This window comes from Schistocerca americana, chromosome 2, assembly GCF_021461395.2.
Source record: "Schistocerca americana isolate TAMUIC-IGC-003095 chromosome 2, iqSchAmer2.1, whole genome shotgun sequence".
NCBI lineage: Eukaryota > Metazoa > Arthropoda > Insecta > Orthoptera > Acrididae > Schistocerca > Schistocerca americana.
In genome coordinates, this window is record NC_060120.1 from 507,190,327 (window position 1) to 507,217,656 (window position 27,330).

General features: G+C 40.8%; 1 protein-coding gene across 1 annotated transcript in view; it reads left to right on the top strand.

Annotated features, from left to right (window-relative positions):
- LOC124594134 (alpha-amylase-like) overlaps nt 1–7,612 on the top strand; it is a 72,443-nt gene extending 64,831 nt beyond the window's left edge. Inside the window, exons 9-12 of the mRNA XM_047132490.1 lie at nt 1,003–1,219; nt 4,133–4,251; nt 5,031–5,186; nt 7,255–7,612. Coding sequence (XP_046988446.1) covers nt 1,003–1,219; nt 4,133–4,251; nt 5,031–5,186; nt 7,255–7,365 — 603 coding nt within the window. The 3' untranslated portion in view covers nt 7,366–7,612. The remainder of the gene's footprint in view (nt 1–1,002; nt 1,220–4,132; nt 4,252–5,030; nt 5,187–7,254) is intronic.
- Nucleotides 7,613–27,330: the final 19,718 nt, after the last annotated feature.

Consider the following 27,330-nt stretch of genomic DNA (forward strand, 5'->3'; position numbering starts at 1 on the left):
TTTCTTTTGTAGGGCGAAACACTGAGAGAGAAATTACTTGCATTAGTTCTTATAATGGGGTAAAGGTTTAATATACATGGTCATTCAAAAGGTTGCGCACAAATTAAAGAAACAGGGAAAGAAATCGAAATATAACAGCTTTGGAACAGGAGCATATGGTGATAAAAACTAATCCTGAGCCAATAAGTTTTTGCAGTGTTAGGAACAACAAGGACAATAAACGAACACGCATCTTAAATTTAGTAAACATAATGAACTGTTTTTGTAAGCAGCTGTAATTAGGCGGAGCATCTGCACGCTTTTCTATGCAAATAAGTAACATACTTAATACACGCAACCCAGTTGTTGGATCCGAGGGGAGGTTCAATTGCATGGCCACTTGGTTACCGTAAAGTGACGCCTTTTGATTTATTTAGTTTTAGTGGGAGCATATCGGAGGCCTTGTGAATGTGACACGTCCCCGACGAAGAAACACTTCTCGCCAGTATAGTTTCAAAGTCCAACGACGTTCGTACGCTGTCTGGTTTACTTGGTAGAGTGCACCTGAATTTTCTGCGAAGATGTTATGTCTGTACTGAATGTGATGGACGCCGCTTTGAAAATGTCCTGTATTTGACTATCTTATCGAGTAAACAGCACATTATCTTTCCTTGACTTGAGGCGCAAGTGCATTGATTGTTATTGTTGTTTCTGATATTCCAAAACTTCCAAGACCAGAAGTTCCCATTCCAAAGTCGTTGTACATCGATTCGTCTGTTAGCTCCGTCCATTTGTACGCAACCTTTTGATCGCCCTGTAATAGCGAGATCGAGAATTCCAGACGTGTGGCATCAGTTCAATAGAGCAATGGTGAAACAACGAAATGGTGTCGGTGATGGGAATACGCTTGCAGTGTAGAAATAATAAGAGATACTAATCGGAATGTTCAGATGGTTACCTGTATCCCATTCCTCCAAAATATAAGGCCAGTGACAGCATTCCTTGATATCGGGTATTTTGCAGATAGCGGTGGCCTTTATGCTTGCCTACAACTACGGTCTGCCCCGAGTGATGTCCAGCTACCAGTTCAGCTCATCGGACGAGGGTCCCCCACAGGACAGCAACCAGAACATCATCTCGCCCACCTTCAACGAAGACGGCTCGTGCGCCAGCCCCTGGGTGTGTGAACATCGCTGGAGGCAGATCTACAACATGGCCGAGTTCAGGAACGTCGTTGGAGGTAAGATCGTCCACTCCAAAGGATCAAATGTCTAAAGCTTGAACGTGACCCACCATGATCTAAAAATATTTTACAGTTTCGCACTCCTCGTGAAAGTCTCGTCCTTCTAGTAAACAGCGTAAGTTAATTTTCCCTAAAAATTCAGTGCCAAGTGCCACAGTTCTAGGCACAGTTTGTACGTTACGAAGAAAATTTCAACGTCGATAACTACTAAATAAAACTGAACTATATAAACACATCGAAGGAGCAACACAATGTTGACCGGTCGCTGTGCTTCCTTATATTTTTGCCGTCAGCTGGTCTCGGTAGTGTACGTTATGTAGTGAACGTCGCACTCTCCCTCCCGTTCATAGCGACTTTTCTAAACTGAAACTGTTAAATATTTTTCCAATAGTCAGTAGTTTCTCAGTTGTTCCTACGATGCTGATCCACAACCATCTGTACTGAAACGTATCTTTGGTGTAACGGTAATCGTAGGTCTTTCATGACTGTGTTGCTAAGACTTGATGACTTGTGTGCGTCATGACTGTGTTTGTACGACTTGATGACTTGTGTGCTAAATGGTTCAAATGGTTCTGAGCACTATGGGACTCAACTGCTGAGATCATTAGTCCCCTAGAACTTAGAACTAGTTAAACCTAGCTAACCTAAGGACATCACAAACATCCATGCCCGAGGCAGGATTCGAACCTGCGACCGTAGCGGTCTTGCGGTTCCAGACTGCAGCGCCTTTAACCGCACGGCCACTTCGGCCGGCAATTGTGTGCTATGGACATGGAGTGCTAACTGAGTACTTGATAGTTTAGGCACTTCACATCTCCCTTGGTTGAAGAGGACGTTAATAGGCTCTAGCGTTCAGATTCTCCAGATGGAGACTGCTATTCGGGCCGCGTACTTAGGAGAAACTTCCCATCTCCATAATTCGTTTGACAATGAGATGTGGCACTGCAAAGTATACTACAGGATCTCTGGATCACACGCTGTCTGGTTCAAATTCCAGAACGCTCTATGGTACAGTATGGGGCTTTAATGTGAGGCTGCTTTGGTTGATATTAATTTGGGAGATGGCATATCTGACGTCTTTTGCGAAGAGACAGTCATGTTAGAGGTCGAGGTGTTGTTGTCTCCCATCTCCAATAACGTCGAGCTATAATACCACACTGAATATGAATTCATTATAGACATATTTCTGTGACATGAAAATTGTAAACTGGACCCTGGACTGTGAGAAGAACTTAGACCTTATTATACAAAGGGCATATCTCTTTGCAATGGTGCACATTCGGACTGAGCTGCTAAAAATGTTGCACGTGTGCTGTATCAGTTTACACTCCTCTGTGGAGTGAGAGTTTTTTGAAGGACGCAAAAAATACTACATTTCACTCTTCGTCATTACTAAATTGTGATGCCTGTGTATACTGCTCCTGGATACGGATTACTTTCCAGTATGTGATTTCTGAATCGCTGCCTTAACATGATGTAAAGCATCTGGACCTTCTCCCTTCCTCCACTGTTATTCAAGTGCACCTCCCCCTCTTGTGATTTTTAACAGTCTATTCGCTATTACTAGCAGAAATTTAATGCTGAAATCCGTTAACCTTCTCCTCTCCCATTACTATTCACCTAAGCTCGTATTCTCCCGTAATTCCTTCTACTCGTTCCCCTACTACCGTATTCCAATCCACCATGATTATTATTTTATGATCTCCCTTTACATACTGAAATACCCATTCAATATCCTCACATAATGTCTCCATTTTTCATCTTCAGTTTGTGCTAAAACGTATATATAAAATGTGGTTGTTGGCGTTGGTTTGGTGTCGATTCTGTCGGGAGGAACCAGACCACTGGACCTACCTACCTACAGTAACTCGCTCTCTACCATGTTCTATTCATAACGAACTCAACTCATTTTCTCCTATTTTCTGCTGCTGCTGCTGCTGACCGCACATTCGTCTTACCAGAACTCTTCATCTTCTTTCCACTTCATTTCATCAACCGACACAGCATATGGACTGAGAATTAGGATTTCACTGCTCACCTTTTCTAACTTCCCTTCCATGTTGAAACTTCATACACTCCAAGTTCCGACTCCGGCATTAGCCACTCCATCTTTTTCTCGTGGTTACAGCCACCTAGGCAATCGTCTTCCAGAGATCCGAATGGGGAAGTTACCTGGAACCTTTTGCTAATGGAAAGAACATGATGGCACTTTTTCAATTACAGACCACATGTTCTGTGAATAAACATTGTGTGTCTTTAATGCAGTGATTTCCATTGACTTCTCCTTCCTCTTGCCGTTGATCATTGTTGATTCTTCCGCCTTTTAGTAGCAGTTTCCCACTCGAAGGACAAGAGTGTGGCCTGAACCTCTGTCAATTCCTCTGCCCTCTTTGACAACGCCATTGACAGATCGAGGGTGATTTCTTATACCAGAAGTCTTCGGCCCTATTGCTGTTGATATTTATTCGAAATTTACGCAGTAATTGGAAACAAACCCAGGAACTTTGACGTACCTAGGGACTGTGAATATGATTATGACTATGCTGGTCAAACATTTTGCGCCAAGACTACGGACTGTGTTAGTTGCAAACGAGGGACCGAACAGAATGGGACTTCGATGGATCGTCTGTTCCTGCACATTCTTGAAAATATTTCAGGAAATCGGGGCCAACATAACACAGGGATGTGGAATGCGGATTTGTTTACGTTCCTCCTGAATGCAGTGCTAGTGTCTTCAGCAATGCACGCGCAAGAGTGGTACGCGTTGTCTGGGAAGAATACGGCCTGCAGACACAAGAAATAGAGATGTAAAAGACACAAACAAAATATTCTGCCATTTCATTTCGCGTCCACTAAATGTGCTCGAATATGATTGACAGTCATGGTAACGTTTCGCTTGTTCTTTCTCAGCAACTGAGGTGACCAACTGGTGGTCGGGTAGCGACTGGCAGATCGCTTTCTGCAGAGGTACCAAGGGATTCATTGCCATCAATGACGAGGAGTCCTCCGACCTGAAAGCGACCATCCAGGTGAGGTCCTATTGTAGAAAACATTCCTTTCTTGCTGCTATATGTCTGCTTGAATATATATTGTTAATAAATATGCAACTCATTCAGACAAAGCTAACAAACAACCAGCGATGGACCTCTGCAATATATACCATTGCGAAACAACGATTTACACATTAATTAAATTTCATTTATATACGTGATGTCTTGCAATGACATTCGTGTGTTGTAGTTACAATTACACAGGTAAATAGGGTTTGTTATCTTTCAACTTTTAAGAGTAGCACATCGATAATCACAGTAATTTACTCCATTTATCAAATAATAAACTTAACGTCTGCTTTCAGTTAATAGTCCCCAAACAATTATGTGAAACTATAACGGGATTTTTTTCTGTCGAAACTCGCAATGTCTTGTAGAAACATTGACAGCAGTTTTCACATACTTTCCATAAAATGTATTCATTAGGGAATGCAATTTTCTTTGGGGAAAATAATAGATTCCTCGTGTATCCCACTCACGCAGGAACAATGAAGATGATTAACCAGTTTAGAAACACAAAAATACACTCCCCCATTCCCCTTCACAAATCACCCGGAAGATTAATGTGATGAATTATTAATACGATTGGAAACATTCTTTTATGCACTTACAGCATATAGTAAAATCCATGTATGCATGAGGGTACACTGTAAACTACATGTGTTACAATATTTTCCAGCTGCTATTAAGAGTGACTGCGAATAAATAGTAATTATGTTGGACCCTGTGAGTAAGTTCTTCATTTTCTTTCTGCGCAGACTTGCCTTCCTGCTGGTACCTACTGCGACGTTATTTCTGGTGACGTGAATGGAATGAGCTGCACCGGAAAGAGTGTGACAGTCGGCGCAGACGGTACCGCCACCATCGAGATTCTGGCTTCCGAGGACGACGGTGTCCTGGCGATCCATGAAGGGGTAAGTCGCACACACGTGTTCGTATTGCTGATCAACAGAGAGCAGTTTATTACTCAGCATGGCGAATATTCCGGGTTACGCTGTGCATCTATTGCATCCAGTGTCTGTTTCCTTGCGAATGCAGGAAACAATCTACAGCAGTATCCATCATGACAGTCTGTGGTGCCATTTGAACAAGCTGGATTTAGACCACATAAATGCTACCGCGAGCAAATGCTCTCCTTCACTACTCGCACATAAACTGCCTACCAAAATAAACTCAGTACTGGCCTTATTTACATTGACCTGTCTCCAGCTTACGACATGGTGTGGCGCGAGGGCCTAGTATTGAAATATCTGTAAACAATACCTTGTAAATCACTAGGTGACGTCTTAAGGAACATATTGAGCAGTCTACAGTTTAAAGCACATCCGGGTGATAAGAAGAGCGGGTGACTTGTGCCCAGTAATGGATTGCCAGCTGCCAATATTGTGGAACATCTGTCACGCTTACATCCGTCGAAGGCAGCTCTCTACAACATTCACAGGGTAGTTTGTAAAAATGTGTCTCTCGCTGCCTAGGAAACTTTTCAAATTCAGAAGACAAAAATATGAAGGGGAAATGCAAATGCTCTCGACTGGATTCAACGCTGAATGGAAACGTGAATGGCATGACACGAAAACCCAGAACCACGATTTATTTTCAACCCGTCTGTTGGAGTTCCAAGGTTTCATCATACAAGGAAGGTATGGGAACAGCTTAACATAAATCTCACTGAGGATGGCATGTGCAGCTGCAACATGCTCAACTGGAGCATTTGCACTGACTCTACGTGTGGCTGTGGTGTCACTTAGACAATTGGCAACATTGTAAATGAGTGTCCGAACAGGCATTTCCCTGGTTGCGTCAACAATCTATATGAAGCTCTGGATAGGGCTCTCCACTGGATTGCGTCTACCGATATTCGTACATAGTCTTATCCGTTTAATGTTTGTTCAATCTATATAGTTTCTCATGCAAATTTTTTGTTTAAACTGGTGTTGTATTTGTTGTTGTGATTGATACATACAATAATAATAATCACATTATATAAAAGGTAATGGTCCGTTCCAATCGATACAATTTTCAATTAGAGTTAATGGGGCTTTTAGAGCAGAAAGAGACCGATGCAAGAAAATGTTCACCTTCGTAACATATTGAGCACTTGAATTAATTCGAGCTGTTATGTTTATTTTAATTTAGGGTATATGATAATTTACTGAAAGTACCGTTACTCGGCAGCTCGAACGTTTCCCACTTTCCGGGTAACAGTGGATTTCGCGATTAAGATTCCAGGTTCTTATGAGGTAGTTTTCGATCTCGCTAAAAATAAAAGTGTTTTTCAGGAAGGCCATGCTGCATATACGGAAAAAAATGAAGGGGCCATGTCTGGTGAATATGACTTCAGGTTTAAGACATCCCACTGTAGTCCCTTCAATATTGCCTTCGCTCGCATTGCAACAAGAGGCGTGGCATTCCCATCATGTGGAACAACTTTTACATGGGTGTGACCAAATTTCGCGCGTTTGTCTAGTGCGCGATTCAGATTGAATAATTATGATTAGTAGCTTTCAACATTCACCTTCCGACTCGACTGCAGCAGCTCATGGTACTCCGCACCGACGAGGGTGTATTTTGTCACTCACCTCAAAATCGTTGTCTCTGATACACCGAAACCAATCTCTGCGCGTTGGTTCCGACAGAATCTGTTCTCCCGCACACTTCCATTAGAAAACGGTGACTTCCCGCAGCAGATTTATTCAGATGAAAGCAGAAGTTGTACGTACAAAATCCGTCATGCACAAGGCACTACATAGATGTGTTTTTCTCACTCCACTCGAAGGTCCCACACAAATCTGAAAGCCTGATGCTTACGCTGTCAAATAGGTCTTTCACAGCAATCCACTGTTCTGCACTAGTACCACTACTGCCTTCTCTTCGCCAGAAGCTAGAATTAATTCAGGTTCCAAATATACTTCATTTTTTTAATTTGTATAGATAAGGAAATGAGTCAGTGTATATCACGCTATATACGGTATGTGTTTGCAGTCACTGATCGGCAGCAACAACGGCACCACTGTTGCCCCCACTGCGAGTACGAGCGGTAGCACCAGCGGCAGCACCAGCGGCACCACCGTGTCACCAACCACCATCTGCTAAAAGAGGCTCCACCCAGCACCACCGCGGCAGAACACGTGCTTCCTACGACTGGAGAACTATATGACGGACTCAGCGACTAATGTAGTAACTTAATGCAAGTTTTCTAGCAGCATCTTCTCGAGACGTGTTTCTGCCGTTCAGAAAATTATTCAGAACTAGACGTATCTTACATCACATGTTTATTTGTTATAAAATATGAAACAGCTAGTCATAAAACTGAATAAATATTATATTGTGCATACCATAACTGGCTCAGTCACTTTACATGCATTTCCTTTCCTTGTACTCATTGACAATTGGTCAACGTGCATATTTTTGTTTAGAGTGATTTCATGCATATTAAACTTTCTGCAACAAAACTGCAGCAGTAAGATCAGAAAAATGACGAACATTGCTTCTTTTTTTGAAAGTTACAAATTTTAGATACCCTCTGCTGCCAACGGACTTGTTGCAATGCTAAACCGGTTGCCGTCAGATCACCGAAGTTATGCGCTGTCGTGCTTGGCCAGCACTTGGATGGATGACCGTCCGGGTCTGCCGATAACTGTCGGCAAGCGGGTTGCACTCAGCCATTGTGAATCAGATTGAGGAGCTACTTCAATGAGAAGTAGCGGCTCCAGTCACGGAAACTGACAACGGTCAGGAGAGCTGACCACATGCTCCTCCATACTCGCCTCCAATGATGCCCGATCGGCTGAGGATGACACGGCGGTCGGTCAGTATCATTGGGCCTTCCGAGGCCTGTTCGGATGAAGCAGTAGAGTTGTGGAAACCTTCTGCTGAATCCTGTATGCACTCCTGTCTATGAACTAACACCTTCGCCGCAACTTATGCAAGTCGTACATTTGATAGCACCTTAATTTCTTTTTTTATGGCTGCTTTCAGATTTTCTAAGGGGTTAGTTTATTGACAGAGACTTTACATTGTAAATTACTACATAAATCAGTCTAGAGCAGTTAAGCCCGGGGAACTGGGAGGTCATTCAGTGTCGTCAAACCTCGATACCACATGATCGGGATGTTTGTTGCACTTCTATAACGATCGCCATTAACAGTCAGAGTAACACCATTTACGCTTTTTTTTAAGTAAAGGTCCTATTATTAATGGTATTCATATCGTCCACCATATAGTAAGTTGTCCTATGTAAAGGACTTGTTGAACGTCATACGGTTTTTGTCCGGTCCATAATCTCACATTCTGCTTATTCACGTAAATGGATAAATCGAACTGTGCTTCATCTGTAACAATGAGTCTTCTTCAAAACTGTGCTTGGGTAAGTGAACTCCAATAATGGTGCTGCATAGCAGCAAAAGACTTAGAAAATCAACTTCGCAAATACCTGAAGCTTATAAGACAGAAGGTTCAAACATTTTCTCAGGATGTGGCGCACTCTTTCCCAATTGAGACCGGGTTTCAATGACAACCGCCTTGCCGACTTCTTTGGGCCGTTTGTAATTGCAATCTCACTCTTTCAACGTTTACTCTATTGCAAACACATCTATGCCTGCATTATTTACATCACCTTCATGGGATTGAACATATTGCAGAAACAATACAACATGAATAATTAACTTATGCATCCACCAAACATAATAACAAACAGAGATTATAGGTTGCACATATTAATGAACATTTAAAAAAAATCTACGTTTGTTATGAGTGAAACATTTAGGTTTCGAAACTTTTCTACTTTCAGTGAAAGTAACCTTTGATTCTAGTAAAGCAATAAATAAATAAATAAAAAACGGAGTACTTGCATCATTGTAAATATTTTTTGTCATATAAATGATTTTTTCTCAACCTGTCACATAAAGACACAAGTGCAACCCATCTGCGATTTGTCGAACGGGCATTAGGGGGGGGGGGGGGGGAGGGATATTTTTGAACGACCTACGGTATGATTATTGGCTATGGTTGTAGCTAAGCATAGACTCATGTCTTTCATTGTTCAATCAGTTCATTCTTTCGTGATGGCATGTAGTGTGGATAACACGAGAGAAAAGAGTATCCAAAGGAAGCCTGTGAAGTGAGTGTTTTAAACAAGCTTCGAAGAAAAAATTTTCAGACGGGAATGGAAGCGGTCCAGCTTCAGAGTTCACTTACTGTCTGGAAGATCGCCTTCTAACTCTTAAATAAGCTTTGTTACAAATATTGAATCACATCACTGGTACTGCGTACTCGAAGCTACAAAAAACTGTACTTAAATATTTGAGCTTTGTAGCCACATCGCAGGGTTTGCAAAGGCCCCAAATGCAACTTATATTCTCTGTCAACAACGCAATAGAATGTAATGGAAATTTGTCTCAAAAATGAAATTTTTACAGGTTCCAGACAAACAGTTGCCAACAGCCTTGCCGCAGTGGTAACACCGGTTCCTGTCGGATCACCGAAGTTAAGCGCTGTCGGATTTTGCTAGCACATGGATGGGCGACTGTCAAGGTGTGCCGAGCACTATTGGCAAGCGTATTGCACTCAGCTTTTCTGAATCCAATCGAGGAGCTACCTGATATGAAGTAGCGGCTCTGGTCACGAAGAATGGCAAAGGCCGGGAGAGCAGTGTACTGACCACATGTCCCTCCATATATGTATCCAGAGACGTCTAAGGGCAGAGATGACATAGCAATCTGTCTATAGCGTTGGAGGGCTGTTCGGACGGAGACATATACAGTTGTACGACATATAATTCAACAATTTCTCTATTTACTAACTAACAAGTTTAATGATAGATGTATTTGCTTGTTAGTTTTTTCTCATTTCTATAAGTTAATTACTTAACAACGATGGAAGAAGCATCGATATTTTGGACTGATATATCGGCTGTCGTCGTCTACGCTTCGATGATGAATTCGAGATCAGCATCGACGATTTGCCAACATCGCAAATCCCTAGTCTGCACTGACTGTATGTGGATTCCCAGAACAAGTTCTTACGTGATCTAAGGCAACACCGACTTTGATGCGAAAACTGTACTGTGCAGTGCCATTATGTTCTGGAGCTAGGAGTAAATGATGATCTTGGGAACTGGGTCAGAGATTTATAGCTAAGTTCTATCTCTGGTATGCTGCATTGAGAAGAACTCGAAGAGAACTTTCTGGTAAGAATGATGCAGTCATTTGACCGGAAGATGGAGCAGAACTAGCACTCAATCGGCAGATAACCTCTCTCTCCTGCTACCAAATCCGCAGTCACTGGCTGGGATATATACCTCACGAAACACTGATTTTAACGATCATGGCTTCTTTAGGAGAACAAGAGTGTGTAATGCAGAATTTATGTATCACATTTTACAGGAAACTGGCACTTCGCATAAGGATTACACGTGGGAAACATACGGGAATGTTGCTCCAAGACAAAGCCATTATTTGACTGATAACAGCAGAAGATTTCATCAGTCATTAACATGTTACCGCTAGGGTACCACCAGTACACAAGCGATATTAATCTAACTGAGCTAATCATGGCTTGGACTAAAAATATGTGGTTATATAAGACGCAAACACCTTTAGAGAAACTTAATTCTTCGTAGTTGAAATCGGATAACAATAAAGGCTCTGCAACCCAGAAAGATGAAATCTCACGGTAAAAGTCATAATGATGAGTTGTTAGGTCTGGTCATATTTCCTCCATAAATTTCGTCTACCGATGGATCCAGGCAGTGGACTCAGAACATAGATAATTGAAGTCTGAAGAGGAATTGAGGCGGCGTAAAGACACCGAAGATTTTGTCATTAACGACTAGAAAGTATTTCAGACACGTATAACATGTAATAACATTGCCCGCAGAATATATAAGTATTAAATTCGGAAAAGGGTACAGCAAAACCATACGTAAAGCAGGAATACCAGTTTATCACTGAGGCGCAAACACAACACGGTTAATGGTTCAAATGTTTCAAATGGCTCTGAGCACTATGGGACTTAACTGCTGTGGTCATTAGTCCCCTAGAACTTAGAACTACTTAAACCTAACTAACCTGAGGACATCACACACATCCATGCCCGAGGCAGGATTCGAACCTGTGAGATGCCGTGTCGCCTGGAGACTTGCTTAGACCATCTCTGCCTTGCCTTTTTTTTTTAAAAAAAAAAAAAAAAAAAGGGCAACATTGAGCTTTTCTGGGGCCAGTTTAGTTTAAAAGCTTAATTTTTCACATTGTTCGATTCAGACAGTATTCTGGCCATTAAGAATGTTTAAACAAAAATGCAAAAAGGTAACCAGACAGATACTTTCAATTTACTTTCTAGCAGTCAGATTTTACACCACACTCTCGCAGTTGAATTCGTATGTTCAAAGTTTACGAATTCCTATGTTGAAACTTTAAGTAAGCAGAACATTTAATCCTAGTATACTGTTGGTAGTCAATTCGACGAACAGATTAATTTTGCCTTACGTTGGAAAACCATTGGTAATCGTACCGACGAACAGCTTATTTTTCCCTCTTTGCTGACAGGGGTGACACGCCGTCACCGCAGCGGTGCGTGGGGGCTCAGTTGGCTGTGTGATTCCGCCGCTTGTAATTACCCAAGCCTCTCTACGATCAGGTAAACCACATTTCGCCATTTAGTCCCAAAGTTACCGTGTCGAATAGACGTAAATGTTGATTCGTGCCGGCCAGGGTGGCCGAGCGGTTCTAGGCGCTACAGTCCGGAACCGCGCGACCGCTACGGTCGCGGGTTCAAATCCTGCCTCGAGCATGGATGTGTGTGAAGTCCTTAGGTTAGTTAGGTTTAAGTAGTTCTAAGTTCTAGGGGACTGATGACCTCAGAAGTTAAGTCCCATAGTGCTCAGAACCATTTTTTTGTTGATTCGTCTAATAGACTAACGTGTAGTACTCACGAAGAAAAGGGACTCGTCGATTCAGCGAACAGTTTGTGATGAGCGACCAATTTCCAGTAGGTATCCGATTGGATGTTTCTTGAAAATAACGTTTTGGTGTCAAGTGGGTTGTGGTTCCCATTCTCAAACTTTCTATTCTTTTTAAGATCCTGATGAATTACCCAGCACTAAGATTATGGATGCAGTAGAATCAGACCTTAACATATCTTCATCTGATTATTCTGACGACGACTACAACGTCGAAGAAGAAGACATCGTTTCCGATGACACTATCCACTGAGCACCAGACTGGTTGAAGAAGCACTCAACGCAACGGTGACCCAAATTGAAAATGAAACATCTGTTGGGAAAAACTAGGAGAAGGCAAAACAATCAACTATTCATCCCAAAAATACTGGCCTGAAAACTGTGCAGAACACGAGTAATGGGAATCGCTTAAGGAAGAAGAGTTCCTGAGGAGCTTCGCACTCGTTAGCCACATTTTCGTCCTCTGGAGACAATTACCAATGCATCTTGGAGTCATTTTAAGGTGAGCTAGTATCTAAGCCTGATAAGGCCTGTCTCGGCTGGATTTCATGTCCTCCCTTGCAGATACTTTGTCGTAGAAATGGCTCATTGAAAGAAAAGATATTGCAGGGCACATGAAGCAGAGAATAGAAAACATGTTAAGCTACAGACACTCTTCAACAGAGGCCGAAACAAAAGGAACTTCACCCCTCCTCCAGCAATTCCCATCGTAGGTCAAAGGACCGCATCCCCTCTCAGCCCAAAAATTGCCGCGTTTGCAGAGACTGCAGCTATAAGCTGAGAAGAATGGTGAAAACCAACTGCGTAACGGGTGAGGCACCTGTTTGTGGGGAACATAACAAGATTGTGTGCAATACGTGCCATCAGCAACGCTCATGAGACCTGAAGAAATTCGCATTGTCGGGACGAGTTACCTGTCTCCCAGAGAGTTTTTCATTTCAAGTTAGTTTACTACAGTTCCTCAACACAATAGCTGTAGCTAAGAGAGCATTTGCGATGTTGTTGTTGTGGTTTTCAGTCCTGAGACTGGTTTGATGCAGCTCTCCATGCTACTCTATCCTGTGCAAGCTTTTTCATCTCCCAGTACCTACTGCAACCTACATCCTTCTGAATCTGCTTAGTGTATTCATCTCTTGGTCTCCCTCTACGATTTTTACCCTCCACGCTACCCTCCAATACTAAATTGGTGATCCCTTGATGCCTCAGAACATGTCCTACCAACCGATCCCTTCTTCTGGTCAAGTTGTGCCACAAACTTCTCTTCTCCCCAATCCTATTCAATACTTCCTCATTAGTTATGTGATCTACCCATCTAATCTTCAGCATTCTTCTATAGCACCACATTTCGAAAGCTTCTATTCTCTTCTTGTCCAAACTATTTATCGTCCATGTTTCACTTCCATACATGGCTACACTCCATACAAATACTTTCAGAAACGACTTCCTGACACTTAAATCAATACTGGATGTTAACAAATTTCTCTTCTTCAGAAACGCTTTCCTTGCCATTGCCAGCCTACATTTTATATCCTCTCTACTTCGACCATCATCAGTTATTTTGCTCCCCAAATAGCAAAACTCCTTTACTACTTTAAGTGCCTCATTTCCTAATCTAATTCCCTCAGCATCACCCGACTTAATTAGACTACATTCCATTATCCTTGTTTTGCTTTTGTTGATGTTCATCTTATATCCTCCTTTCAAGACACTGTCCATTCCATTCAACTGCTCTTCCAAGTCCTTTGCTGTCTCTGACAGAATTACAATGTCATCGGCGAACCTCAAAGTTTTTATTTCTTCTCCATGAATTTTAATACCTACTCCTAATTTTTCTTTTGTTTCCTTTACTGCTTGCTCAATATACAGATTGAACAACATCGGGGAGACGCTACAACCCTGTCTTACTCCCTTCCCAACCACTGCTTCCCTTTCATGTCCCTCGACTCTTATAACTGCCATCTGGTTTCTGTACAAATTGTAAATAGCCTTTCGCTCCCTGTATTTTACCCCTGCCACCTTTAGAATTTGAAAGAGAGAATTCCAGTCAACATTGTCAAAAGCTTTCTCTAAGTCTACAAATGCTAGAAACGTAGGTTTGCCTTTCCTTAATCTTTCTTCTAAGATAAGTCGTAAGGTGAGTATTGCCTCACGTGTTCCAGTGTTTCTACGGAATCCAAACTGATCTTCCCCGAGGTTGGCTTCTACTACTTTTTCCATTCGTCTGTACAGAATTCGTGTTAGTATTTTGCAGCTGTGACTTATTAAGCTGATAGTTCGATAATTTTCACATCTGTCAACACCTGCTTTCTTTGGGATTGGAATTATTATATTCTTCTTAAAGTCTGAGGGTATTTCGCCTGTTTCATACATCTTGCTCACCAGATGGTAGAGTTTTGTCAGGACTGGCTCTCCCACGGCCGTCAGTAGTTCCAATGGAATGTTGTCTACTCCGGGGGCCTTGTTTCGACTCAGGTCTTTCAGTGCTCTGTCAAACTCTTCACGCAGTATCATATCTCCCATTTCATCTTCATCTACATCCTCTTCCATTTCCATAATATTTTCCTCAAGTACATCGCCCTTGTATAGACCCTCTATATACTCCTTCCACCTTTCTGCTTTCCCTTCTTTGCTTAGAACTGGGTTTCCATCTGAGCTCTTGATATTCATACAAGTCGTTCTCTTATCTCCAAAGGTCTCTTTAATTTTCCTGTAGGCGGTATCTATCTTACCCCTAGTGAGATAAGCCTCTACATCCTTACATTTGTCCTCTAGCCATCCCTGCTTAGCCATTTTGCACTTCCTGTCGATTTCATTTTTGAGACGTTTGTATTCCTTTTTGCCTGTTTCAGTTACTGCATTTTTATATTTTCTCCTTTCATCAATTAAATTCAGTATTTCTTCTGTTACCCAAGGATTTCTACTAGCCCTCGTCTTTTTACCTACTTGATCCTCTGCTGCCTTCACTACTTCATCCCTCAAAGCTACCCATTCTTCTTCTACTGTATTTATTTCCCCCATTCCTGTCAATTGCTCCCTTATGCTCTCCCTGAATCTCTGTACAACCTCTGGTTCTTTTAGTTTATCCAGGTCCCATCTCCTTAAATTCCCACCTTTTTGCAGTTTCTTCAGTTTTAATCTACAGGTCATAACCAATAGATTGTGGTCAGAGTCCACATCTGCCCCTGGAAATGTCTTACAATTTAAAACCTGGTTCCTAAATCTCTGTCTTACCATTATATAATCTATCTGATACCTTTTAGTATCTCCAGGGTTCTTCCATGTATACAACCTTCTTTCATGATTCTTAAACCAAGTGTTAGTTATGATTATGTTGTGCTCTGTGCAAAATTCTACAAGGCGGCTTCCTCTTTCATTTCTGTCCCCCAGTCCATATTCACCTACTATGTTTCCTTCTCTCCCTTTTCCTACACTCGAATTCCAGTCACCCATGACTATTAAATTTTCATCTCCCTTCACAATCTGAATAATTTCTTTTATTTCATCATACATTTCTTCAATTTCTTCGTCATCTGCAGAGCTAGTTGGCATATAAACTTGTACTACTGTAGTAGGTGTGGGCTTCGTATCTATCTTGGCCAAAATAATGCGTTCACTATGCTGTTTGTAGTAGCTTACCCGCATTCCTATTTTCCTATTCATTATTAAACCTACTCCTGCATTACCCCTATTTGATTTTGTGTTTATAACCCTGTAGTCACCTGACCAGAAGTCTTGTTCCTCCTGCCACCGAACTTCACTAATTCCCACTATATCTAACTTCAACCTATCCATTTCCCTTTTTAAATTTTCTAACCTACCTGCCCGATTAAGGGATCTGACATTCCACGCTCCGATCCGTAGAACGCCAGTTTTCTTTCTCCTGATAACGACATCCTCTTGAGTAGTCCCCGCCCGGAGATCCGAATGGGGGACTATTTTACCTCCGGAATATTTTACCCAAGAGGACGCCATCATCATGTAATCATACAGTAAAGCTGCATATCCTCGGGAAAAATTACGGCTGTAGTTTCCCCTTGCTTTCAGCCGTTCGCAGTACCAGCACAGCAAGGCCGTTTTGGTTATTGTTACAAGGCCAGATCAGTCAATCATCCAGACTGTTGCCCTTGCAACTACTGAAAAGGCTGCTGCCCCTCTTCAGGAACCACACGTCTGTCTGGCCTCTCAACAGATACCCCTCCGTTGTGGTTGCACCTACGGTACGGCTATCTGTATCACTGAGGCACGCAAGCCTCCCCACCAACGGCAAGGTCCGTGGTTCATGGGGGGGGCATTTGCATTTGCGATATGTAGCGATATTCTTTTGTCAATGCCAGCTTTGTTTTTCGTACCTTTTTCTGATGTTGCATTTGGTCTCATGTCGGCGATTCTGATTATTTCGTTGGGCATACATTATTTCTGTTTTTCCACGTTTTTTAACAAGTTACTTTTGATTCATTAGGTGAACTGATCGAGTATTTTTCTTATTCTGTTGTTTATGTAGCTATTGTTTGTATTCAATACTCTTGGCAATCGAGCACTCAGATTATAATACAAGAGTTGATGGATTTATTCTTTTGGATGCTTATCCCATAGTGTTCCCGCTGGATGAAAAATACGTAACAACGCCATTTTGTTTGTGAACATGCGAGGTGGGAGTTCTTGTGATTTATTGCAATGGAAAAAGTGTGTAAACCTTGAAATCTAATTGCCATTAACTTTTCTTCAATAACTGGTTTACAATTCTACCGTTGCATCGCTTGTAACCATTTTACTGGTCAACGTAGGTGTGGCAGTCGAATCGACGAAGGTATATGTATGGAATTGTTTGAAATCGGTTAGTATTCGAGGATTAATGAATAAAACATTCATATTACTTTTATTAAGGTGATTTCCACATGTCGACATTCCTGTGTCAGGGAATTTCTGTGAAGTGCACTGCTTTTGTCTTACATTATTATTCATAACTGTGCCTCATCACTGCGCCACTTACTAACAAACTTTATTTCTTTCCAGCAATTAGGGAGACCAACTGTTAAATTTTTGATCATGTTTGCAAATTTGAACATTCGTTTCTTTTAGGATAGTCAAAACTCAGAATGAAATTTTGGCAAAATTCAGTTCCGTTGAAAACCACAGCCACTCAAATAATGCAAAAATTTTCAGACACTATTAGTCGTTGCCGGTTCATCTTTCAAAGGACGTTACGAACTCTTTGCAGAACAATGACCTTGGTCTTTTGCTTCAGCAGATATTACGAGAAAATAACAAAACAATGGCAAAACAATTTGACACTACTCAAATCTGTTGAAAAGGAACTAGCGAAACAACAAAAAGAAAACGTAGATTTACTTGAAAGGAATTTAACCAGAAAAATTAAAACAAATTCATGTTTTAAGTTCTACGGTCGAGGAAACTGCAGCAACACACACACCACACACACAGCTAGAACAACGTTTTTCGGTAGGAGAATCTAAGGTAGACGAAAGACGTGAAGCAAACACAAACACATACCACCAAGACAAAGCTTTAATTATTGCTAAGATCGAAAACGTAGTTCCTAGCGCAGTCGTAACCAAATTGCGAAAGAAATCACGCACACATTCAGAACAGATACAACAAACATATACGGACACGAAAATGATCGATGCCAGAACGATGGAACAGTGCGAGACACTGAAGGCTCAGGCTTATGACCTTTTGAGTAAACTCAGTTACAGTCAAATTTAGATAATCAGTCAGATGGAACCCAACCAGTATACTTCACAGAAACAGAGAAATACGAGCCTTTAGAACATTTTAAGCAAGGACAGATGGCACTTAACAGACAGCACTAGCAGGAAGTGAACAAAATTCACGCTCATCTTGCTGAAATTGTGAAGAACTTAACTTCTTAACATTGTACTGACAATTGCACAGAAAACTGTAACGAACGCGAAATGGAAAGTATTCGACAGCAACGTTTTAGCAAGCCTTTCAGAGAAAGAGACTTTTTACAAACACACGAACATAGCCGCACTTCCCCCAACAGACAAAACTTACAACGCACAGAGGACGACATCTTTGACGACAAACATTTTTTATCAGTAAGGATATTTAAAATTTTTCGAAATGGAGCAAACAACTTACAACCATTAGAGTGAGTCCAGCAATTTAGTTTTTCATTACTACCTATCTGGCTAGTCACATGCAAATTAGAATTCATTTGCAGTTTTTTGGAAGGAGAACCAGCAATGTAAATGAGACCGATTGCACGACTGTGTTTTTCAGTTGAAGAATTCCAGAGTGCATTCCTTCCAGCGTACTGGCGCGAGACAACACAGTGTTATGTCAAAGACAATCTAAATTTACCAAACTTTGAAAACTCGCAATTTGAAACACTCACACATTTTTTTGAACACATGGTACAATAAAACCAATATTTGTTAGAACCGTACAACCCATCAGCGTGAATCCAAATTTGCATATCGAAACTTCCGAGATCGTTACGTATTTCGCTATTTAAAGTACGCCAGAAAGTCAATATTCACGCATTCCGAGACGTTTTACAATTTTTCACGTAAAATCCGCAACTACGAGAACGGAAACAACATAGGTCAGTCAGGGTCATTTAACAACAACAGACGAAACCTTTTTGGCAACGACAGACGATATCGAAACCAAAATTATAACAACGAGACCTTCAATGGATCATATCAGAATATTTACCAGCAGAATCACAATTTTTCATTGCAACAACCAGCAGACATTCAACACACAAGGCAACCTGAACCATTCCTCACATCTACAGTCGTGATCTCACCACACACACACACACACACACACACACACACACACACACACAATAATAATAATAATAATTCAGGAAATAACTACGTGCGGAGGAATAGCTATTTACACAGACACAGACAACAATCATACCCTCAGAACTCATACGACAAGAGACGACACCATCAGAATCAAAATAACAGTTGTCGTATGGGAAATAACGAAGATTGCAGAAGTGAAAATTTTAATAACGAACAAAATCTTTCTTTAAATGAACGAGACAGCCGTTTCCATCCACCACAGCATTGTCCGAATAATCCGAAACAACGAAGAACAGTATAGATAGTTGAAGTTTCATCACCTGGCACACAGAGACACGACAATGGAGGTCGACAATGACTAGAGGTGCAGGTGACAGAAGATGCGCTCACAGAGACGACACAGAATACTAATCATTCAGACAACATTATTGAGAACATGATCTGATTAGAAGATATTAGAGATCTGCTATTACGAGAGAAAGAAGAACCATAGAAACCCTTTTACCACTCAGTCATCGATATACAATTAGGAAAACACACTTAAAATACAGTTGTAGACTCAGGCTCTCCCGTCACAGTTTTCAGCGATTCAGCATTCAACATATGTAATTTAGGCGAAACGTCCTCCTTTATGCTGTTGCAGAAAGAGGTGTTCATGTCAAATTCCAAATACATCTAGAATTCATGGTTCAAAATGGTTCAAACGGCTCTAAGCACTATGGGACTTCACATCTGAGGTCATCAGTCCCCTAGACTTAGAACTACGTAAACCTAACTAACCTAAGGACATCACACACATCCATGCTCGAGGCAGGATTCGAACCTGCGACCGTAGCAGCTGCGTGGACCGGACTGAAGTGCCTAGAGCCGCTCGCCCACAGCGGCCGGCTAATAATTCTTGGTACAAGGTCACACTTTTTTCGCAGACCTTCTGATCGCATCCCTACTTACAACAGAAACAATACTGGGTATCGATATTCTCAACAAACACAAAGCAATACTGGATTGCAACAATTATTGCGTACTGCTGTACAACGAAGATGCTCACATTTCATTAAGCTTCGAACAAAGCTTGTCGAGAGGAGAACAGGATATCGACAGACTACATTTCTTGTCATACAAAAACATTGACTGCTACACGACACAGTTAAATGACTTTTCTTACTCAAATAAAGGTGACGAATCGCAGACAAACATGTTAGATATGCAGGCAATAAGAGCATTTTTCTATCACATTTTAGAACATTTATACGTATACAGAATGAAGATAAATTTTTATTTCAACCTTTACATATGTATTTTGTCATTTATCTTGTTAGATGTAAGTAGAGGCCTTAGAGCAGGCTCGTCCAAACTGTGCCCCTGGGGCGCTAGCGGCCGCGATCACCCTAGGCCAGAGCCACGGGGTGCATTCGTTATTCCAATAAATAAAAATTTATTTTGCGACCACATTTTGCTGTCCTTACTGCGTTTATGACCCCTTTTCAGAGGAACTTTGGGAAAATGCACCTAAAGTCCATCTTTTTCGTTAGTTTTTTAATTGGGTGTCAATTAACGGAATTATTAATTACGAAAATGATAAAAGTGTTTTAAAAACAGGATTGTACAAAATTAATAGTAAGTTTTTTTTTGCCGTGGCAGGAGCAGGAACCAAGTGGGCAAAGTTTGCGCGCAAGTTACAAATGCTCGCTGGCAATTGCACAAGCAAGGAAACCCTTAGCAGCTGGGTCTCTCATCGAGGATTGCCTGGTCGACTCAGCAGCTTGTATTTGTCCAGCAAAAATCACGGAAAAGTTGGAAAAAAGTAGCTCCTTCGCCTCAAATTGTTGCTCACCGAGTCGAAGATATGGCCTCAGATATGGAGCAGCAATTAATGGAGTGAGCGGAAAACTTTGTTTCATTTTCTGTCGCTCTTGACGAGTTCACGGACGTTGTAAACAAATCTCAGGTCGTCGAATTCGTTGGATGCCGATGACAATGTGCGTGTCACCAAAGAATTTCTCGACCTTATACCATTAAAAGACACAACCACGGGTTTGGACATCTTTCTAGCCGTGGAAAACGTATTCGAGCCTGTGGGTTTGAAATGTGAACGCCTTACCAGCGTAACAACGGAAGCAGCCCCTGCGCTAGTGGATCCCTGCTTTACGTCAGGTCAAAAATGGCTGAAATCAACTGTTCTTTATTCGCGGCTGTCCATTGTCTGATACACAAGGAGGCGCTTTATGCGAAGACTGTGAACATAAAAAACGTTATGGACACAGTTGTTCGAACGGTTGATTATCTTCGCTTTCAAGGACTCGCACATTGCCAAATTAAAGAATTTCTGGTTGATATCGAAGCGGAATACCCGGACATCCCCTACCACGTCGAAGTAAGATGACTGATTGGTTAAATTGGCTCTAAGCACTATGGGACTTAACATCTGAGGTCATCAGTCCTCTAGACGTAGAAATACTTACATCTAACTAACCTATGGATATCACACACATCAAAGCCCGAGGCAGGATTCGAACCTGCGACCGTAGCAGCAGCGCGATTCCGGGGTGAAGCGCCTAGAGTAGATCGGCCACACCAGCCGGCTTAAGATGACTGAGCAGAGAGAAGGTTCTTCATCGGTTTTTCTCCTTGGGGCGACGAAATCAATACCTTTTTGTTAATGAAAGGACGTCCAGAAGAATTACTTCTTGATCCTAAGTGGGTGACGAATTTGGCTTTTTTGAGTGACATAACTGGCCATTTGCGTACTTTGAACATTTCAGTCCAAGGCGAAAATCACTCTATTTTTGATTTAGTGTTGACGATTCAAGCACAAAAAAAAGAAAAAAAAACTTACTTTGTGGGAAAAACAGTTGTGCGAGGTGAACTGTCGACAGTTGCCTTCATTAGACAGCGTTAAAGAAGATGTGGATTTTTCAGATTATATTAAATCATTTTCGAATTACAGGAAGAGTTTGAAAACAAATTTTTGGAGATAAGTCAGCTTCAAGCGGCCTTAGATATATTTGTTCGCCCGTTTTCCCTTCGCGCGGAGGGCGTCTTACAAATGTTTCAACTAGAGGTGATTGGCCTGCAGTGTGATATCCGCATGAAGGACCGCCTTCTTATGTGTAAAACTGTGGATGACATTACAGTTGCTTCCAACGAGAGAAATATCCTCTTCTGCACAAACATGTTGCCAAAGTTCTCTCAGTCGTTGGTTCCACGCATATTTGTGAGCGTTTATTCTCCCTTTTCAAGGCTTGCTAAAACTAAGAATCGTTCACTGCTTAGCGGGAAAAATTTGACTAATTCTTTGACGTTAGCAGCAGTCTCCCGGAATATTGTACCAAACCTAGACAAAATCATTTCCTCGAAAAAGAAAAACGTGTAAAACGTTAATTGTCTTCTTTAACAATGTTGACTATAACGATTACAGGTCTTTATAACGTAAATTCTATTTTTGTGAATAAGTTTTCAAACTTAGTCAATCAAAATTATTGCATACGAAACAGCAAACTAAGGATCCGATATCTAAACTCTGAAAAGGGATACAAAAAGCTGTAATACGAAGTACAACAAAAAATATTTACTTGTAGCTACTAACAGTAAGAATGAGACTCTATATCCCTTACGTAAAATTATTTCTAAAATAGAATCTTTATGACAGTAGTTCATTTAAGAAAGTGGTATATCTTTCAAAAGACACCTACTCTACATATGAAGAGTGTGCATGTGCAATGCTAATAGAATCAATCTGTGGGTCAGAAAACTAACAAGCTGTTCTTCAGTTCCTGTTTTGGATATTGTTCTGCCACACGAACACTAATTGTTACCTAAACAGTAAATGGTTTGTTTGTTTTACCGCTCATCGACCACTTTTACAGAGCTGCGCCTCCTCTGTTATTTTGTTTACGTTGAATCTGACCGCGGATCAGTCCAGCGCAGAGTAGCGCTGTGTGGTCTCACTCGCTCCGCAGCTCTCTCTCTCTCTCTCTCTCTCTCTCTCTCTCACTCTCTCTCTTTCGCTCCTACGCCGACACTAGCGACGCACGGTCGCGTACGGGGCGCTGAACTACACTGCCTTGCGCCCGCAGAGCGCAGCCGCACCCACCGGGCGCAGTTGTTGGATGAGCCTGCATTAGAGAATAGATTTTGATTTATTTTTTGATGATGCAAAGAGAACAGTTTCTTGTATTTCTGCCTCACATGCATGTCTTGATACAATTTACTTCACTGTTGCAGATTATATTTCACACATTATGAGTCATTTAATTTATTTTTTAGATATAAACCAGGAGAACAAAACAAAATGAAATGGAGATGAAACAAGTGATGAAAATGATTTCACAGGTACACGATGATAATATTTCTTACAGGGAAACTGTGTTATACAGTGGAATTTACTGGTAAAGTTAAGTGAGGTTGGACGTTTGTGCAGATCAGGTAACAGTTCTTTCAAGGGGTTGTTAAAATGTTGGAAGAATCCGATATTTTCAGCAAGGACTACTGAGTTTGAATTACGGCAAAGGCAGCGTTTCTGAGCAAAGTCACGAAACGCTTTAGGTACATTTATATTGATTTCAAGATGTATCTTGACGTATTGGAGGAGCTATAGTAGTGTGTACAACATGATGTTACGAACGTGACATATTTTTAAGCGATGTATTGATGATGTGTAGGAAGATCCGAATATGTTTGGCGAACTTGCACACATGCTAATAATTCAGATATAGTAAAATTTTTGCCTGAGAAAGGTACTTCATATGTAATGAGAAAGAAGGTTCTTGATAAGGTTGTGGAGACGATGTTTTATTTGATTTGCCAAGATGTTCCAAATGATTCTTTTTTTTCTTGTAGACAACTGTTCACTGTGGTTATGAGAAATTCTACTTTTGTTCTTGTTCCTAATTTTACAGTTGTTTTTCTCAGTAGGTCAACATCTTTTTGTTTCACATGATTTCTGTTTATTCCATGATGTTTAGCAGCTCTGTATTGTTTACCCTCTACCTGACATATACTTGGAGAACATTAAGCAAATACTTCTTAGATGAGATTTCTTAGTCAGTACATACGTGGATTAGATACCCTAGTAGCCACAAATTTTACTCATGGTATGTTTCACAAACTGACGACTGTCGCCATGGTAACATATTTCACATATTTCTCTCAACAGGAACAAATAGCGTGCTGTGCACAACAAAATGAACCCTTTTTCTCCTTTCTCATATACGCTCCTACCCAGTAGTTAGATGATCTCGAAAAATTTGAAGAACGTAGCATTCGTTTGATACAGTTATTGTAGATGTGTTTCACGGTATGTAAGATAGTTTTAAGCAGAAAAACATTAATTCATGATTGTATGAGGCTGTTATATCCTTTTGTAGCTGAGATTTATCGCTTGGTTCTTTCACTGATGATCTCATTATCTGTAAGTGCTTATTTACTGAGATTATTTAATTTTTCTGATAAGAAATGATCTTTCGTGTTTTTATGTGTACTGCTTATGGCATTATGTCATTTGTCAAGCATTACGATTTGTTAAGCATTAGGATTTGTAAGAGTCTGACTAAGCACTGTTAACTGATTCTGTAACTTTTATGTTTGCCCACGTATGTAATATGTTACAACATTTACTTCTACGTAATTCTATGATTGCATGTATGATAAAGATTTGTGCTTGGACACTTGTACTGTGGTAGGACTAAGGGAAAATGTATACGATTTCACAACATAGAGAGCGTAGGTCTCTTCAATTGCACTGAAGGGAATACTTTTGTGTCAAATATGGGACTTCACGCTCAGCAGCTAGTTTGTGGTAAATATTTGGCTTTGAGCTGTCAAGAGGAGAATGAAATAGACTACAGATTCCTCTGAGTTTGCTTCTAGCCTCCATACATATGAACTATTCTGCTTGCGCTGCGGTTGTCGATGACAGTGAATGAGAACAGTTTGTATCTCATACTGAGTCTTCAACAATTATCATTTCAAGACAAGGTTCTGCAAGACTTTGATGCTGTACTGTGTAGAGTCTTGTTATTTCCGAATTCTATTGCACTTATTTTACCGACAGTAGGCTCTTTACTCAAGACACTACAACAATAAGTGCAGTACAAATCTAATATTTCCGGCGAAACTAATTTTTTAACAGGAAATTTCAACAGACTATGCGCAGTGCGTTTTTCTTGCAGCAACTAATGTTATAAAAACAAACTAGAAAGAACTGACGACAAGAAAAGTTAAAAGAGTAAATCTAGCATTCCTATGTCGTAAAGATTTCCACATACGTTAATCTTAATTTCATGGACACTAATGTTTACGACTATGTTCGTGTGTCTGTGCACAACAATTTACTCCTTTTGTGAATACTTTCGTAATTGTGTTATTTGGGCTTATGTACTTTTTCATCACGATTGTAATGCTTAGTCAGAAAATTTTTGTTTCGTTAACGGATTTTGCAGATAAACCTATGACAGTTACAAATCTCACTGTGCAAATTCTGGTCGGAGAGGCCGAGGGGTCGTGACTGGGAGCCGCAGATAATTTCCTGGGCATTTCTCTAGTATTTGGATGCCATGAAAGCGTAAGCGCGATTGTACTGTTAGAAATTATAAGGGCGCAGTGTCATCAGAGATGCTTTGTCGCCTGTAGCACCTGCAGAAGCGTCGGAAACACCAATGTAGAAAAGGCCACATAGCCGTAGACAGGATACAATTTAAGCTCCTATACGCATTACAAGTAAAGCCATGAGTACACGGAGATGCGAAGAGAAAATCTGGTGGCTGTCAATCAATAGCCATGAGATACCACTTCGGCTCGCGTGGAGATCGACACATCGTGCTCACATGTCACTTACCAAAAGATTACAAAACGCATTATCTGTGACAAATGCTCTCTCAAATATTACACAACTTGATCCTTTTGAACCTACAGTTCTAGGTCCCGACTTGTACAACACACCAGGCGGGGTTTCGTTCATTCAAAAGTCACAGTGCATATAGCTGATTTTCAAAAATTAGTTCATTTACTAAATTGTTCATAAACGTATTAAGTAGTGATTGGAGAACTGTTAAAGTTGCCGGATTGTGCGGTTTAATAATGACATCATATTGGCCGTGATGGATATCTGTTAATGAGGATAGTAAGTTCGCGTTTATTGGGAGGGTTAAAGAGAACTGCTTTCTAAAGCAATTTTGGAGCTCAGCCACCATAATGTACGGAAGCTTGTATAAGGAGCTCTGAGGAGCTGTAATAATTTTGCGGAATTGTGAATTATATATTCCGCAAAATTTGTTATATAAATATATGTTCCACAAAACCAGTTTAAGTCACAATTCCACAAAATTATTACATCTCCTCAGAGCTCCTTATGAAAGCTTCCCTACGTGATGATGGCTGAGCTCCGAAATTGCTTTAGAAAGCAGTTCTCCTTAGCCCCCACAATACAAGCGAACTTACTGTGATTAACTGATATCCATCACAGCCAATCTGATATCATTATTAAACCGCGCAGTGCGGCGTCTTTTACAGTTTTCCAATCATTACTTAATATTTTTATGAACAACTTATTAAATAAACTAATTTTAAAAACTCCACTATTATTAAAATGACACCTTCCCTAGATAACATTATTATCGTAATTTTTTTTTCTCCTCAGTCACATAAACTAACTAGCTGCACTTAAGAAAATTCCCCCGAGAGTATGATTCACATATGCAGTTCTCACTTTAACGTATACTCAATGAAGAGACATACCGGTAATCATTTATTATATTACTTTTCTCTTACATCATGTTTCACACTAATAATTAAACACATGGGATGGTAAATAATGAATAAAAGTCATAATAGTATTAAAAGATACAGTTTTGTTTCCAAAATATACTGGTTTAACTATTTACGATTTCGTAGTCCGGAAGGTGCTGACACCTTTCGGCCGCAGCCGAAGCTTCTTGTAGATAGCTACTGTATCGGATCGCACATCTGTCATGTCGAAACCATGACTCATACGTGAACCTGTCTGGTCGTTACTGTCCGACTTATCTGAGGCGCCTAACAAGGTGCTACACCTCACCTGCGTTATCGTAACAATATCTCCTCGGTCGCGGGACAAGAATGCACCTCCTAAACGCTAGTGAAACGGTAATTTAGAGCTCAAAATACCGACACTGAAATAATTTCTTAAAATCTAACACATACGTAAAAACTTAAACTATCAATGTGACTTTAATTATTTTTCGAGTAATCTTGATAGGATGCAGGATGTAGCGACACGCGAGGTAATACTAACCTTACGACAGGTTAAGCAAAGGCAAA